This window comes from Poecile atricapillus, chromosome 3 (genome assembly GCF_030490865.1).
Source record: "Poecile atricapillus isolate bPoeAtr1 chromosome 3, bPoeAtr1.hap1, whole genome shotgun sequence".
Lineage (NCBI taxonomy): Eukaryota > Metazoa > Chordata > Aves > Passeriformes > Paridae > Poecile > Poecile atricapillus.
The window spans coordinates 6,116,142-6,133,297 of NC_081251.1; the positions used below are offsets into that span (position 1 = coordinate 6,116,142).

A 17,156-nucleotide genomic window follows, 5' to 3' on the forward strand; every position below is an offset into this window, starting at 1 on the left:
TGCCTGCCTGCTGGTACCTTACAGACTACAATTAAAGTGAGATGTTGACAGACAAGGCTCCTTAGGAGGAAGCAGAGTCTGTGGTGCACTTTCTGAATGCTCAGCTACACATGGCAGATCTCCAACAATCATTTACTGAGAGCCTTGAATCAACAACTGCACTTCCACTGAAGTAAAAGGCTGTCTCATTTTTAACCCCTTTGTCGATCTGACTCTTGGGAACAGTATCTCAGGACTTGTAATCAATTGTTCCTCTACATGTTGCCTGGATAAGTATAGGAAAAAAGAGCTGAAGAACCTATCAGCACTAGAAAGCTACAGTAAAAAAATAAGTGATCTTACATAGGAAGTTGAAAAGAGTTCTACTGTAAATCTTATTTACGTAAAGAGGTAGAAATGCAGACTTTATCCACTTACCCATATTTTCAGCACATAAAAACTTCAAGGAAAAGCAAGGCAAAATGTCCTCAACAATACAAGCAAACATCTGCAACATTTTAGTGGTTACTTACAAAATCATCAACAACTGATGATCATTTATAAAAAAACTACGAAAAAATTATAAAGAGGGAAATTTTAACTCTTTCCAACATTGCCACTCATTCACTTTGGGGTCCACACATTTCATATTTGGCATTGTCCTCCTCTCAACTATAAACTAGGGCCAAAAACTATAAAATCTCTCATGAGCTGCCCTGGGAATATAGGAAAATAAAGCAATGAAGAAGCATTAATCATGATTACATGTACATAATGCATCAATTATAATCACACTTAGGTTATGTATCTCCATGTCATAAGACATACACTATAGAAATCTAGTTTACCACCTTGTGTATACAGTTCCTTTTCTCTAACGAATGGAGAGACACACCAAACTGCACAGAACCTAAAGTGAATGCTGCCAGCTTTAGCATAGGATTAACTGCCCTCCTAAAGACAGATACACATTCCAGAGCAACTGAATTCAGCAGAGCTGAAACTCCTGGAAGATCCAAATCCTGCATTTATCAAATTGTTATAAAGTTACCAATTTACTAAAGTCATGAGAACTTCAAGCCTTAATGACTAAAGAATTTTTAACCCCATGTTTACTGCATCTGGATTACATAGATTATTACAAGAATTCTTATAAACTAATTACATTTAATATTTTGTAGTTGAGTCAAAAGGAAAAATAAGGTATTTTCCTCCTTACCCATCTTTGTAACTTCCTGAGAAGCCATTGCCATAGGTAGGTTAGATTTCTTAAAGTAATAAAGAAAAGAAGTGAAAGAGAAAGATGGTAATTCAAGCCATCCCAGACAGAACACAGGCTGTTTCACAGGCCAGAGTAGCAGGTGCTGCCTGCCTGGGATTTATGACTGTAGTCAAGTGCCATTACTCTTATATTAAGAAGTTTAGAGTACTACTAAAGTTAAATATCAAAAGCAAACCAATATTTCATCTTAATTAAATTTAGGGGTCCTAGATAACCTGGAAAGTGCCAAGATCATGGTCACAACCAAGTTTAATCACTGTGATTGTACAGCACCAAGATGCAGGTAAGTGTCAGAGATCAGTGAGATCTCTTAGCTCACGAGGGCATTTCTGGCCTGATACAACTCAAGGACTTCAAGGATACATTACCCATTACCAAGGCCTAACTTCAACTTTTACTGCCCCCACATTCTTGCCTGGCACAAGTGGTCCATCACCAAAACAGGATGGAGCACATCTCTTTACATTAGCTCTATGGAACTCAGCCACAATTCCTCACATGGAAATCCTAACTCAGGGATTCTGAAATGTGTGCTGTGTAATCTGTCTTGCAAACTTCTAGCACTCAAGACCAAGGGTAATGATAGGACTGATTTAAAATAATGAACTTAAATTACTGAAGTTCAAGAAACTTCAGAAAAGCAAAAAACCAGCTGGTAAGTTTTATAAATTCAACTTCTTTTAAGACTATTTTTCACTTCTAAGAAAACACTCGGATTTCTTCATATTTTGTAGAAAGACAAATATATTTCTGCCTGGGTCTGTTCAGCCTGATCTGAGCTTGACTTTGATCAGCAACTCCCACTGATCTTCAACCCCTTCTTCCAGAGTGCTTGCAGGATTAAACTCGCTGGGATCATAAAAACTCTCTCCTTAATAACTCAGATGACAAACAGTTTGAGGAAAAGAAAGAACACAGAAATATGCATGACACAAAACAAAGAACAAAGTCCAGCTGTAGTCCAGTCCATGACTTTTTTTTCCATCCACAAAGACAACATTTGCAGGATGCAGCAGCACCTGCTGGAGGGTTTAAAATATCACAAGCAAGACAAGGAGTAAGAGTATAAGGTATTATTTTAAAATAAATAGAGCTGATGTGGGTTTTTTTATTGTGAGTTATCCAAGTTCTTCTTTCCTCTGCCTCCCTCCAAGAGCAATGAAAAGCATCATTAAGGTGTCCAATGAAATGGAACTTCTCTCCTGCACAGAAGTGAGAGGGAAGGGGTTGTATGAGGCAGGAGTGCAAAAAAAGGTCTTAGCACAACTAAAGCCCTCTGAGTAACAGCCTCACTCCAAAGCCATGAGAATGCAAAATTACAAAACACAGATCACCAACTGCATCCATTCTCCAAACTCCTCTGCTCCCAAATCTAGAAGGTGTTGAGTTAATGTGGAAGTTAGTAACACAATACCTTCTGCTGCTAATTCTGTAATCCAAGTTGTGCCACAGACCACTGGACCCCCGTGAGCCATTGGTGACGCTCGTCACTAGCTTTGCAGAAACACAAAGAAACAAAAACAATAAGCAGAAAAGTTCATAAAAGGACAAAAATACGAGCAATAGTACTCCTCATTTTCAAGAGAGGCTTATTTTTTACTTTATGACTGAATTTCCAATTTTACTTCAATTTTATTCTTTTTAAAGGAAGACATACCAGAATCAATATGAGTACAAATCCACTTAGCATTCTTAGACACTTACTGTTTTGTTAGTGTTCAGCACCTGGAATAAGCAAATCACTGTTTCTTTCTACAGTCCAGTGGACAGTGAGGAGCACCTCAAAGTACATCATAAAAAGAGACGGAAATAATTTTATCAAAAGGAGATTAAGATGGTCTTTAATACAGCCCACTTATCAGAACTCCCTACAATAGATGTGTCTGTTTAGACAGCAAGGAAGCTATTCATCTACATTTAGAAGCCCACAAATGGACATCAAAACTGAGGGTAGGAACCCAGATAACTGCCTGGTTCATTCTGCAGAGACACACAGGGCTCCGTTCAGCAGCTCAAACATACAGAGACATTTATTGGTATTTAAGTTGTTTGCTTAGAGCAACTTGATTTATCTGAAGGATAAGGGCTTTGACACACTCAGACTGCTGAAGCTACTATTGAAACTTCAGCAGTTCACCCTGAAACCCCAACAGAAATCAGCACCTCTACCTTGCACCAATTTTAAAATGACAAGCAGAAGACTGGCTTATAAAGAAATTCCTGAATTTCTAGTCAGTTATCCCTCACCTCCAGAGCAGAAGAGAAGGGTGGTAAGAATAAAGAGCAACAAGAATTTCCTGACAGAATACTCCACATATTCTCAGAGATTAAGAATCAGAGGCAAAACCCCACATTACACTATTTAGTACAGATTCCCAAGAGTTCTACCTGGGTACACCTTTATTGAAGCAATAATTTGTACATATTCTAGACATTCCATAATATTGTAAACTTCAACCCATCCATCAGTGCCACAAGTAGCTTCAGTGGTTCAAAGCCCTGTTTAGAAACAGCAATCTTCTTCTACTGGAATTTCTCTGGTCATTTCCAGTTGGATATTCCTATAATTTTAATGGTTTACTAAAGGAGTCCTTCAGTTTTATTTGTCCACGATAAATATACTTGCACGCTTTAAGCAAAGAGCCTATAAATCATTCCTCATAACCTAAAGAAATTGAGGTCCTTCAGTTGCTTGCACTAAAGTATCTTTTTCGAGACAGAAGATATGCAAAAAAAAACCCTCTGAATATTTAAACACTGAGAGTTCTTGGAAACAGACAAACCTGAAACTGAATTATGATAAACAAAGTTGACTGTCCCTCAGAAACTGAAGGATCTTAGCATCCTGGATCAGACCCTTCATTTGCACTTAAGTCCACTCAATGCAAAATCATGAATGTTCCTGGCCATTCAGGATGTTAGTTTTACCAAAAAAAAAAAACAAAAAAAAACCCACAAAAAAACCCACCAACAACTTTTTTCCTTCATAAAGCTCCAAAATTTCGAAAGCTTTGCAACAAGCAGTTCAAGGACATTATCAAAACTGCAGTGTGGGCTCTGGGAGACGGACTGGTCATGGTTTAGATACATATTAAGATACTTGCAATAAATTCATACCACTTTGTTTTCAATCCTGGCCACACTCAATGCCTGGATGAAATCAACCACAAACAAACTCTTGCACCATTTCCAGACTCAGCTTTTATTTTTGTTGTTAGCAGCACCTCATCTCTACACAGTTCATCAACAATAATCCTCTATCCACTGCTAATCATACACTAAACAGCACAAGGACAAAACTTTATCCCACATTTTGTTCCTTTATCTGTATCTATTTCTACTGCAGTAAGGAAAACAAACACACCAAAGAATTATTTCAGTAGACAGTGGTTTGGTAGATGTTGAGGATGACGTATTTCAAGCAGGAGTCAGCACATCCTTGAAACAGGCATCCAGATATTCATCTGTTGTTCTGCTAAAACTGATCTGGATTCTTCAGTCTTGAGGGACTGGTTCATGAATACAGGACCCCCCTGTAGTAATGATGATCACCCAGATTTCCTTTGCTGCTGGCTGCATAAAAAACATATTTAAAGCCAACATATCCATAAATTTCACTCTGCATATAACAGACATTTCTCCACTGGGAACCAGACAAACAATAGAAAACCACTTTGCACAGGACACTCAATTCTCACCAGCTGTTATCAACAGCTTTTAGTTGTTAAAAATACCAGGAGTCATTGTCAGCACACATTTGAAAACCTGCTTTACCTGCTGCAGAGCCTAATTATTCCCTATGTGGATGATTCAAAGCCTTTTATTCCTGGTCTTCCAGTTCATTTTTAAAATTTTCATTGGTTTGATCTTTAAGTCCATGGCCAGAAACTCCATTGGAATACCTGAGAGCCTAAGAAATACCAACTTTTTATCTGCCTAACTGCTTCAAGGAAAACATTTTTGTTTGCCTTTAAAATTTGGCATAATTTCAGCAACCTTGTTTATCTCTGAACCTAAGCACCCTTGAAAAGCTCAGCAACCCAATTTCAAGACTCTTTTCAGTGGAGGCTCTGGTAAATGAAATAAAGAAAGCAGAGACACTACAGTCCTCTGTATCACCCTGTCATGCAGCCTTAGGGATCTCCTTCCACACAGTTTGAGAAACACCAAGGTTAAGAGCTCTTTTTGTTTATAGCCTCCATACACAAGCAATGCTTTGGATTAAATGGGCACTAAAAGCTTAAGGTCTAATAAAGTTTAACAGCTGTTACTCTTTTATGGTTTCATGAAACGTATATTGACCAGTTTTACTCCTCTTAATGTAAGCATACATATAATTCACCCATTTCTTGTAGGCGAACACTGTAAATGGAACCAAAAGCTGTATTGCACTCATTAGATACATATTGGCTAGACCAGTTCAGACTGCTGTGGTGTACTGCCTGTATGATGTGTCAAACTGGGCACACCACATTAGGCTGGGCTCGTGAATAAGTGAATACTGCAAATGGTTTTCAAAGCACATGGGCAAGGGTAAACAAGAGATTACTCACACCTTTTAGTGAATAGCTGAATGAGTGTGCTGCAAAAGTAGGCTGGCAAAAGAGCCTCAATGCTTAAAAGTTGTCTACATCTGTGCATCAAGTTTTTAACAAGAATTCAATTCTAAATTGATGAAATTGGTCAAAAAATTGAACTTGCTCTATTACACATTCCCTGGGGCTCTAGTTCACTCTGAGTAACAAATATTTTTAAGGCAATACAACAAAGCAATTTATAAAGGACACATACCTCTCCTCCACATGATCAGATGTCATGTGCATATTCACAAAGCTGAATTTGTATAACCAAAAAGAGACTCAGAGGAAAAAAAAAAAAACAAATCACCCAAGGACCTTGACTTGAACTTGACACATAACACGTGAGTAGCTGCAAGAATTCTTATCCAGCTCACCTGGAGATTTTTTTTTTCCTCTTTTACAGGCCTGTGTTTTGCCACACCTGCTACATTTCATAAATCAAGGTGAATCAGGGGAGTGCCACTTTATTCAGCCTATTGTACCACATTTTAGAGCCACTCTACAGCTGGCACATACAGGTAGCAAAACCTGCCTAACTCATACATATGTGAAAGCCATTAGTACGAAACAAGCTGAAATCTACACTGCCTGCAGAATAAACATCTAGCAGGGTACACAGAATGAAATTCAGATCTACTTCAGTCAGTTATGAAGCCATAAGAGTGTATTTTTCTCAGTTTTTAGGATGAATTTTAAAATAATGATGATTTGTGCTCTGTGCTATTAAAGAATGCTTCATTTGTCTACTTACATAGAGCTGATCTCATTGTTTTTCAACACCAGTAACTTAACAGGTTTTGCAGAATTACTAATCCCTTCTCATAATAAAAAGGAAAACCATGGGAATGTAAACTATTTGCCTTAATTTATGAAACAAACTTACGCCAGGACCCAAAACAGATCTCAACTCATTATACCACTCACTGCTGCTGTGGCATTCAAGAGTACATTCAACAGCACATGACCATTTTATTCTGAGTTTTAGGGTAAAAAAATTTTTTTTTTTTTTCCTCAAGAGACCACAAAAAGGTGATGTGTGTGAAAGAATATGAACAGCCAGCTTACAGAGCTGTGTGACCAAAAGGGAGATGGAGTCATGGAGGAGTCATGCTGACAAAGCATCACTGACTCGAAAAGGTGACAGCCTAGGGCTGCCGGGCACCTGCAAAGGAGGCAGGAGGAAGGTTATGGGTGAGCTGGGAAAACACAGCGACACTCCCAAGGGCGTGTCCCATCACAGCCTCACCTCACGGTGCCCTTCTGCAACAATAGGAAGCCCAGCAAACAGCCCCAAAGTGAGCTGCATCCCGGTCTGGAGGTACAACACATCCCTCATAAACCCCTGAGCTCCCTGAAAACACCAAATTGCTCTGCTTGGGAGGGCTTCATCCCATAGCCCCCATGGCTCCCCTCAGCTCTACCCCCTTCATCCCGGTGTGTGGCAGCAGGGCACTGCTGAGGTCACTCGAGAGCTGTGTCCAGTTCTGGGCTCCTCAATCCAGGAGGGACATTGAGGGGCTGGAGCGTGGCCAGAGAAGGGAACAGAGCTGGGGAAGGGTCTGGAGCACAGCTCTGATGAGGAGCAGCTGAGGGAGCTGAGGGAGCTCAGCCTGGAGAAAAGGAGGCTCAGGAGGGACCTTCTGGCTCTGCACAACTCCCTGACAGGAGGGGACAGCCGGGTGGGGTCGGGCTCTGCTCCCAGGGAACAAGGACAGGACAAGAGGTCATAGTCTCAAGTTGCACCACGGGAGGTTTTTAGTCCGACATTAAGAATAATTTCTTCACAAAAAGGGTGGTTAGACATTAGAATGGGCTGCTGAGGGAAGCGGTGGAGTCACCGTCCCTGGACGTGGTGTTTAAGGAAATCACCGGGAGCTGTTTAAGGAAAGACTGGACATGGCACTGATAGACATAGTCTAGTTGATAATGTGGTCATCGGCCATAGGTTGAACTCGATCATCGCAGAGCTCTTTTCTATCGAATTGACGCTGTGACTTTGAAAAAATCCCCACTGCCCCCATTGCCCCTCACGGCCTCCTCACAACCCTTCTCACCGCCCGCCCCTCACTTGCCGCTCCCCGCCCCGTTCATCCCAGCCACGCCCCCGCACAGCAGCCAATCGGATCTCCCGCCAGCGGGCCCGCAGCCAATCACAGCGGGCGGAGGCCGCGCTCACCGAGGAGCTCCCGTGCCCCCCCCCAAGGCCCGTCAGTTGTCGGTTGGGGTTGCGCGGGCGGCGGGTGCGCAGGCGCTGAGCACCCCCTTCCCCCCCGCCTTGCTGCCCCCGGTCACCTCCGGTGCCGCCCGCGCGTCCCGGGCCGAGCGGAGCCGGAGCGGGACCTCACGGTGGGGCCCTGGCGGGGACGGGACGGGGGTGTCCCTCGGCGGGAAGCTGTGGGGGCGGTGAGCTCGGTCTGAGTGCGGATAAAGGACAGGCGCGGGGGAAACCGACCCGGAGCGCTCGGTTGGTCGGCGGTTCCGCGTGTGTGCGCTTTGCAGGCGGAATAGCCTCCGTTCTGACCGAGCCGAGCAACCCCAAAACCTGGTCGGGAGGTTCGGGAGCAGGTGGTCTAGTGCCGGTGGTCTTTCACGGCTGGGTTGTTTTGCTGGGTTTGTGTGGGGTAGAGTTAATTTTTGGTTATAACATGCCTCTTGTGTATGTGGCACTTGTAATGCCACACCGCTTTGGAGCGTTTCGAAGCGAACGCTGCGGGTTTGCGTCTCACTGCGCTGTGGAAAGCTGGTTCTGCTTTTTAAAGCACCCTACAACATCGAACGGTGATTGGCAGCTGCGTTGCTCTTCCCGTTTTTTTCTCCTTTTTCTTCTTTACAAGGGTTTTTGTCCTCCAAGTCCTCCGTGTTAAGAGATGCCTCAATGCTGTTTTAGACAATCCTTGTAACTTTTGTATCTTCTGTGGGCATTTTAACTGTTGGGGGCGGGGGGTGGCTTCCCGTGCTTTGAATTCTCGTCACTGCTAAAGCTGCAGCTGACATTAAAGCGCCTTATACCTTTAAATTAAACCTGCCGTTTTAAGGAGTTTGCGGGAAAGGGTTGATGTTAAAAATGTTGGGAAGACAGCTGCTGTGCCTTCTAGAATCACAGTTTGTCTGCACTTAAAGGAAGATAAAGCATAAAAGAAATATAAAGAGAAAATTTGTAGTAATAGGGCTCTTCTTGAGAAGCAAATACGCTCCCTAACAACATTGCAGAAGGTTTTGTGAAACCTGGAGCTTCACTTTCTCTTAAAGACGGAGAGCATCATTCTATAGAGCTTCCACATGAACCTTCCTAAACAAAGTGCTTAAGTCACATAAGACATTAAGAGGGGGTAAAAGCTTACAAATCATACCTGGCACTCGTAATAGTCATTATTCTTTGCTGAGAAATACTTACCACATAGTTATTAATTTTGATTTTTTTTATAGAGAGAAAAGTGTGGTATATAAAGGACAGGTTTAAATGCAGTTACGGTAGATGTAGAGCAACTTAGAAGGAAAGCAGAAGTTACTCCTGGCAGTTCTGTGTTTGGAATAAGCAGTGAGTAAATGGGAATGTTGAAAGGCCGAAAAGCCTTCCAGCAGCTCTAGAGGGTGGAAACTAAAAAAGGAAAATTACAATTATAGTAGGAAACAGGCTTCTGATCTGAACAGTGATGTGTAGTAATAATTTAGGGCTGCAGAGGACCCTTAAATGTGGGTCCAGAACTGTTCGAGTGCCTGTGCTTGAACATGAGGAAAAATACTGATTTTCTGTCTTAGAATGTAGAATTGTAATAGGACACACACAACAGTGGAATAACTTATCAAAAGAAAACTCTTCTTCCTTTCCTTTAATCTGCAGTGGAAAAAATCTCACTGTTCATTTGTTTTAATATATGCAAAACTCTGACAATATGTGAGAAACCCCTGAAGTCAGTAGGGAAATCCACTGTTGACTTGAGTGGTTGCTTAGACTGGGTGTTTTGGAATTGCCCTCTTGAAGGAAGATGTATATAATGTATAGCTAGTTAAACTGGTCACAGTAGAATTGTTTTGGTTCCATGCCTTGTCTGTTTAAATTTCTCAGGTGCATCTGATTACCTGCTGGAAGCACTTCAAAGTCTCCACAATGAACTCGATGTTGATGTTATTTTTTACTGGAATCCTTCTCTGTTGTGCTTGCTCAGCTGGTGACTCGGTACCCAGGTTGCTTCTCGTGTCCTTTGATGGCTTCAGGGCTGATTACTTGGAAACCTACAAACTTCCTCATCTCCAGGAATTCATTGAGGATGGTGTGCTTGTAAAAGAAGTCACGAATGCTTTTATCACCAAGACCTTCCCAAACCATTACACCATAGTGACAGGTTTGTATGAGGAAAGCCATGGCATTGTGGCTAATGACATGTACGATGCAGATGCCAAGAAAAAATTTTCACAGTTCAACGATTCAGATCCCTTCTGGTGGGATGACGCAGTTCCAATTTGGGTAACAAATCAACAACAGGGAAAGGGAGCAAGTGCTGCTGCAATGTGGCCCGGTAGTGATGTAAAAATCAACAACACAACCCCTCATTTCTTTATGAAGTACAACTTCTCAGTGACATTTGAGGAAAGAGCGGAGAGAATTGTTGCATGGCTGAACAGCTCTGACCCACAAGTCAATTTTGCTGTGCTCTACTGGGAAGAACCAGATGCAAGCGGGCACAAGTACGGCCCAGATGACACCCAGAACATGAGCGAAGTGTTGGAAGAAGTGGATAAACATGTTGGTTTCCTTATGAACAAACTGAAGGCAGCGGGTCTGTGGGACACTGTTAATGTCATAATAACAAGTGACCATGGAATGGCCTCCTGTTCTGCAAAGAAGCTGATTGTCCTGGATGAATGCCTCGGGCGCAATAACTACACCCTGATAGACAGGACTCCGGTTGCTGCAGTGCTGCCAAGGCAGAGTATGTTTGGGTTTGGTTATTTTTTAAGGCATATACTGAGAATTAAATCTTGTTTATCTTGCCTCTAAAAAGTATGCAGTATCCTAGACTATTCTTATCTTTTGCAAAACCTATGGAGTTCATGTTGCAGAACTTCGACATAGTAAGTAAGCTAAAGATGGTTTATTTAGAAGTTTGTTTTGGCAAACAGTGGGACAAGGAGAATTTCTTGTCCAATTGCTGTGGCTGATAAGCATGACCCTGGTGCAGGTGGTTGATGAAGTAGGTAGGTACTTATTTTGCTTGCTCTCTTGTTGCTCACTTAGTCTATGCAGCTGTAATTCACACTGAGCACGAAATAAACCCATGTGTTTATTCAGAATAAAAAATGTCATTGTGTAAATTTCCAAGTAAGAATCTAGTCCAAACTTTGATTGTTTTATCACTTCTGTTTTTGGGAGTGAAACCTAAGATTTCATACCATGAATTCCGTTTTTGTATCTCAGAGGAGTCCCCAGCAGCTATGTCTGAAATCATGACATTGCTGGCCTCTCTGTGGCCAGACTAATGAACAAAGTGACTCATACAGAAAAAAAAGAAAAAAAAATATTGCATTGGATAAAGTATTGACTACTTGAGGGGGTGATTGCTTTCTCGTGATTTCTCTGCTTGAATTTTTCCCTTCAAGCCCAGATGGTAAGTTGAGTTGTAGGTCCAAACCCACATCTGGGAGGTGTCTGATTTAAAATGAAAGCAAATTTTGAAATTCACCTCAACCCATGTAGCATTTCATAAGGGGCATGAAAAAATAATTTTCTATGTGTTTTTTTTTTTATAATTATTTTGAAATAATAGATCTTAGGTTTAATGACAGATAACTGTAGTAAACAGGAGCTAATTTCCAGCTGTTTCATGTGCAATATTTCCCTTGGCAGACAAAGAAGATGTGTATAACTTACTCAAAAATTGCAACAGCCACATGAAGGTTTATCTGAAAGAAGAAATTCCAGACAGGTTCCATTATCGTCATCACAAGAGAATCCAGCCCATAATTCTGGTTGCAGATGAAGGCTGGACAATCGTACAGAACGAGTCCCTTTCCAAGTGTAAGTGTGTCTTCCTCTGTGGTTTGTGGGGGTAAACTGCCTTATTTCTATTCCAGCCAGCTGCAGGATGGTTCTCATTTAGCAAGGGGGAGTCCTTTCACTTTACAGGTTTAGGAACAGTGCAGAATTTTTTACAATATTCTCAGCCTGAGCCTGGAGTGTTTAACAGATGAGGAGGAGATGGGGAATATTCTGTTGGCTGAAACACTTTGTCATGTTTGACTTAATAGTCTGAGTTATCTTAAGCAGGTTAGCAGACTGTCTCAAGCTTTCCTTGGAGTGTGGTTTAACTTTTTATTTTATATAAAGTATATATGTAGGAGTGCATAAATTGAAGCATGCAACACCCAACATTTAATATTACAATACATGTACTAGGGAATGAAAGTAAATGTCAGGAAATTCTAAAAATAGTAGGAACACAGCAGCATGTTTGAAAGACAAAACTTAACAGGTGTCACTCCTCAGTGCCTTGCTAAGATGTGCACATTCTTCCTGCTAGAATGTCAAATTACACATATGTGTATATCTATGTGTATCTATTTCCAGGTGTTCCACACACAGGGTTGTTTTTTTTGGCAGACAAGGAGCATGCATAATTTACTGAAAAAATAAAACAGTCACATGAAAGTGTATCTCAAAGAAGAAATTCCAGGTAGATTTCCTTGTTGTAATAGTAAGAAAATTCAACCGGTAATTCTGGTTGCAGATGAAGGCTCAGTGTGTGTGTGTGTAATGTGTGTTCAGAAAGTGATTGGACAGATTCTTAGTAGGAAAATCTATTAATAGAAATAAAATATAAAATACCAACTTTTGGAAAATTTCTGAGCAGCCAACAGCTTGGCCTGGTTGGTAAGGTCAGGGATATCCCTCCTGGATGCTTCCCTGTACAACTGCTGTTAGAGACAGGTGTTGAGTGGTGTAAAATCCTGGTTGCACCCAGTTTGGCTGATCTTATTATCTGCCCTTTGCAGAATTAAGTTCAGTTTTTTTCAGTATTTATACAGAAGTACTCCTTTTTAATGCAGGATGTGTTTATATTTTAATTTCCCCACGGATTTGCTACAATTATCTTCAATTTGGCAACATGTAGCACAGGTGTTCTCTGGTCAGAGATCCTTTTTTCTTGATTCTGGTTAGATTCAATTTCATGTACCTAAAGATAGTTAGTAAGTGAATATTTATATTTATACAGCATTGTATCAGTTAAGTAAATCTCTTTTCAATTCAATTTTGAAGGCTTCCCAGAATCAGGCAGGGGAGATTTTAGCCTAAAAGCCTGTTTAAAATTTGTCTTCGCAGACAAAGTGTCAGCACAGTGATTTCCAAGTATACCAGTAACTCCACACACCAGAATCTTACTTCAGAGGTGAAAAATTGAGAACTTCATTGGAGAGGGAACTTGGAGTAGCTCTGTTCAGAACAAACAAGTAGTAAAAGGCAGGGAAAACAATCTAGAAACATGAGTCAAAACAAACAAGATGTGGTAACAGACAGAATGGTGGAAAACATTAAAAAGGATGAGAGGAAGCTCCCTGAAGTGGTATGATCTAATCAGTTGGAATCTGGATGTTTTGCTTCAGGGAAGCACCGAAGGAAACACATCTCAGGGATATTCCTCCACTGTTACTAAGAAATGGACTCAAATGCAATCAGTACTGTGCTGTGTGTGCTGTGAGAGACTTCTGGCACCTTGGACAGGTTTTTCAGGAATGCTATTAGGAAATCTGACAATTTGCTCTTTAGCTGTTTATAGTCCATCTTAAAATCCTACCAGATGTCCAAGTACTCCTGACCTTATACCCAGAAGGTTTTGCTGTATGCCTGCCAGAGGCACAGTGATCTTTGTCTTTTGGTTTTGACTCTTTGGGTGTCCCTTCACCTGAAGTACTTTATCTGATAAGCATGAATTGAGGGTATTTAATATGCTCGAACTGGACACTATCAAGGGAAAGGTGCCTGATTTTTAAATAAGTGTCCACTCTGCAAGGAGAGATGACTTTCCAGAATCTGAGAAGTAAAAATTTGCCTTCTAGCTATTGAGTCATTGTGGAGTTGCAACCTCATTTTCAACTTTGGCATGAAGTATGGGAAGGGGAACACTGGAATGTTAAGCACTGAAAGGAAAAGAGATTAATGGGAGGGAGAACCAATTAATGGGAAGGCCAGTATGGGAGAAGACTTGTGGGGTTTGGGGAAGAGGGAAGGAACTCTGGCTTCCTTCTGTGGTTGATCCAACAGCTGCTTTTATGTTGTGCATTAACCTTTGGTTAGAACACGTGATTTGGGGTTGGGGGAGATGGGGAGGGGAGCAGTGGCTCTGCAGCAGAGGCTGTGACAGTAACTGTGTGCTCTGCCCCGCTGCAGTGGGGGACCACGGCTATGACAACGCCCTGCCCAGCATGCACCCGTTCCTGGCCGCGCGCGGTCCTGCCTTCCGACGCGGCTACAGCCACGGCAGCCTGGACATCGTGGACATCTACCCCATGATGTGCCACGTCCTGAGGCTCGCCCCGCGGCCGCACAACGGCACCTTCGCCAACACCAAGTGCCTGCTGGCTGACCAGTGGTGCATCAGTGTTCCTGAGGCCATTGGGATCGTCATCGGGGTTTTCATGGTTCTCAGCACTTTCACCTGCATCATCATCATCTCCAAGAACAGAGTGGCTCCTTCCCGGCCCTTTGCCCGGCTCCAGTTACAGAGTGATGACGATGATCCTTTGATTGGATAGCGCGGGAGGAGCTGAGCCTCGCTTCCTATGTTGTGATTTCAGGAAAACAGTTTCAATTTGCACTGGATGGCATTCTTTGTTTGATGCACTTTATCTGTGTAAAATACTGTACAGCCAGACCCTGCTGATTTGTGTGACTAGAGTCATATAAAAATATTTTCATAACCAAACAGTGAACAGGTGGCTTTTTACTGGAAGAGATGCTTAACAAAATAAGGATGCTTAGTTTTTCATTCAAGCCTCTGAACACTTTCAGAATGAGACTCCAGAGTGTGAGTAGCCAGGATAGACAAAGTGAATTTTAATATTTGTAAATGATAATTGCTTTTTTTGTACTAAATTAATATTGACTACTTTTAGTGTTGTTGCACCTGTGTTGGAAAGAAAAACTTTATTGAGAGCTAGGAGTTAGTTTTGTTTTGAGAGTATATTCTGGTGTGCCCTTAAATTTGGGGAAAGAGAAGATCCAAGACTTTTGTTTCTACCCTAAGGCAGCAATGTGACAAATTTCTGAGAAAGGAAACAGAAGTCAGTGGTGAAGGAACTGGTGCATATCTCTTCTATTTTAAGCAATAAATTATGTGGTTCAGCACTTAGAAGCTTGGGCAGGTGGCTCTGACATTTCTGGATATGTGTCTCTGGATGACTTAGATCCACAGGTCCAGCTGGGATGGCACTACTACCTTATCTCTAGAAAGTCAACTTAACCTGGGAGTCTGAATTACCCAGTTTCATCAGTTGTAGGTGTAGAATCACTGCTCCTAAACCCTGTGGAAAATTTCTCAGGAGTAAATTCTGCTGAAGGTGTTTTTGAGATAAAGGTGGTTCTGCCCTGTGTACCAGCTCATAATTGTCTCTTGAAGGCTGCTGTGCTAAAAAACAACAATTCAAAGTTTGATGTGCAAGTCATCAAGCAAGGATTCCAAACTCATATTTTAAACCCTGGAAATTTAAAGGAAGAAGTTAGCAGATCTTATCTCAAAAAACAAATTATAATGCTTGAAGTACATAGATGGAAATTCCTGATGAAGACCAGAGCTAACTGTTCTCTTAATTGAAACTCTTAATTCTTTGTTAATGGTCATCTACTAACTTGCTATTAAAAAAAAATAGTTTGATTGAGAAAGCCTTAAATAGTACCTTGTCTTTCAGTGAGATTAAATTGTTATTGCTCACACAAAAAGAGAACTACAGTTACCAAGTCCTTTTCTGATGGTTTTAAAAAATAAAGTGACAGAGGTACCTGGCAGCAATGGGGTTTCTCTTTCACAACTTCAAATTCATTGCAATTTGGTGTTGGCCACAGCCTTTTAATGATCTGATATGGAGGGAGCAGGAACTTTGGAGGGAAGGGGTTACTTTGAACTGCACACTGGAAAAAATAAATTTGAGCTTTATAAATGTGTGGAAGTTTTAGTAATGTGTCTTCCTCTCTAGAGATTCCATTATACTTGATTAAAAACACAATCCAAAACCTAACCAGTTCTGCTTTTTTTTTTTTTTTCACACTGCTAATTATTACTTACTAATGCTTTATTCTGAATTAATCTGAACTTGAAAGAGTTCAGATTAACTGAAAGAGGCTCAGGCCCTTTGAAAAATCTGTGCTGCTACTGACAGGGTACTGGATTTTAGCCTGTTGATATTCTAGAGCAGTAGCTGGACTGAACACGGAGTCACTTCCTCATCCTGCCATATTTAAATTAATTATTACATACACCAAGACGTCAGGTTAATGAGTAACTAGAAAGAGAATGTGTTTCAGGGTAGAACCTAGGTTTAGATATGCTGTAAGAAGGAGGATGCTTGAATTCCTGTGTTAGAGTTTTATTAGGTTCTTGTAATTCTGGTAATCCAGAGTGGGATCCTCAGAGGGTCAGTCAGAGAATTACTGGAGATGCTTTGCATCATCTTTGTTTGGAAAGGCTTGACTGAGTTTACCTTTCTGGCAGACATCGTGTCCTTTATCTGTGAATTTTGGTGGTTTTTTTCTAGAAGCTAAAACTGATTTTCTCCACTCTGTTCCTTCCCCCCCAGCAGCTGTCACACAGCATGTGGTCGATGTGCTCTCAGTTCCTCTGTGAATCCCCTCCCAGGCAGGCAGCAAAGGTACCAGCAAGGCTTTGGTGACCAGAACTGTAAATGCTGATAGAACCACGATAGCAGAACTCTGATCTGAAATAGCAATATTGCTACAGCTGGGGAAGTCAAGGTCTAAATGCATTTCTCCTCCTAGCTCTAGGCAGCCCCTTCTGATGAGAACTGCTACAGGTACTGAGCTGCTGTAAAATCAGCAAGTGGCTGTGTCTGGTGGAAATCCTTATCACCCTCTGTTCCTCCTCCCTTTAGCATGAAGATGGGAGAGTGCCACTGTGGAAAGGGTTTAAAGAGGGAATATAGGTGTTAAATGGGATAAATTATATTCCAGTTGCACTGCTGATTATTTTCTTTTCCAAAGATGTGGTGTGGTCTGTAAGGGTGCTGAGTGTTCTTCCTGGCACAAAAGGTCTCACAGTAGCTCTTGTACATCCAGTTTCATACAGATCATGTGCTAATCAACAGAATCT

General features: G+C 41.5%; 1 protein-coding gene across 4 annotated transcripts; it reads left to right on the plus strand.

Annotated features, from left to right (window-relative positions):
* Positions 1-8,064: 8,064 nt before the first annotated feature.
* On the plus strand, positions 8,065-16,079 carry ENPP4 (ectonucleotide pyrophosphatase/phosphodiesterase 4). 4 transcript variants are annotated; one of them, XM_058834368.1, is made up of 4 exons: positions 8,065-8,187; positions 9,908-10,772; positions 11,687-11,857; positions 14,225-16,079. In XM_058834368.1, exons 2-4 carry the CDS (start codon positions 9,950-9,952, stop codon positions 14,587-14,589), a joined length of 1,359 nt encoding a protein of 452 aa, XP_058690351.1. In that variant the 5' UTR covers positions 8,065-8,187; positions 9,908-9,949; the 3' UTR covers positions 14,590-16,079. The 4 variants fall into 4 exon arrangements, with proteins under 4 accessions (XP_058690351.1, XP_058690349.1, XP_058690353.1 ...); XM_058834366.1 differs by having other exon boundaries at positions 8,096-8,244; XM_058834370.1 differs by having other exon boundaries at positions 8,187-8,305.
* Positions 16,080-17,156: the final 1,077 nt, after the last annotated feature.

Excerpts from the sequence above, each read along its gene's own strand:
- ENPP4 (XM_058834368.1), top strand. The coding sequence starts at position 9,950 with ATGAACTCGATGTTGATGTTATTTTTTACTGGAATCCTTCTCTGTTGT. Across the intron at positions 10,773-11,686 it reads TGCAGTGCTGCCAAGGCAGA|ACAAAGAAGATGTGTATAAC; the intron begins GTATGTTTGGGT and ends TTCCCTTGGCAG. Across the intron at positions 11,858-14,224 it reads GAACGAGTCCCTTTCCAAGT|TGGGGGACCACGGCTATGAC; the intron begins GTAAGTGTGTCT and ends GCCCCGCTGCAG.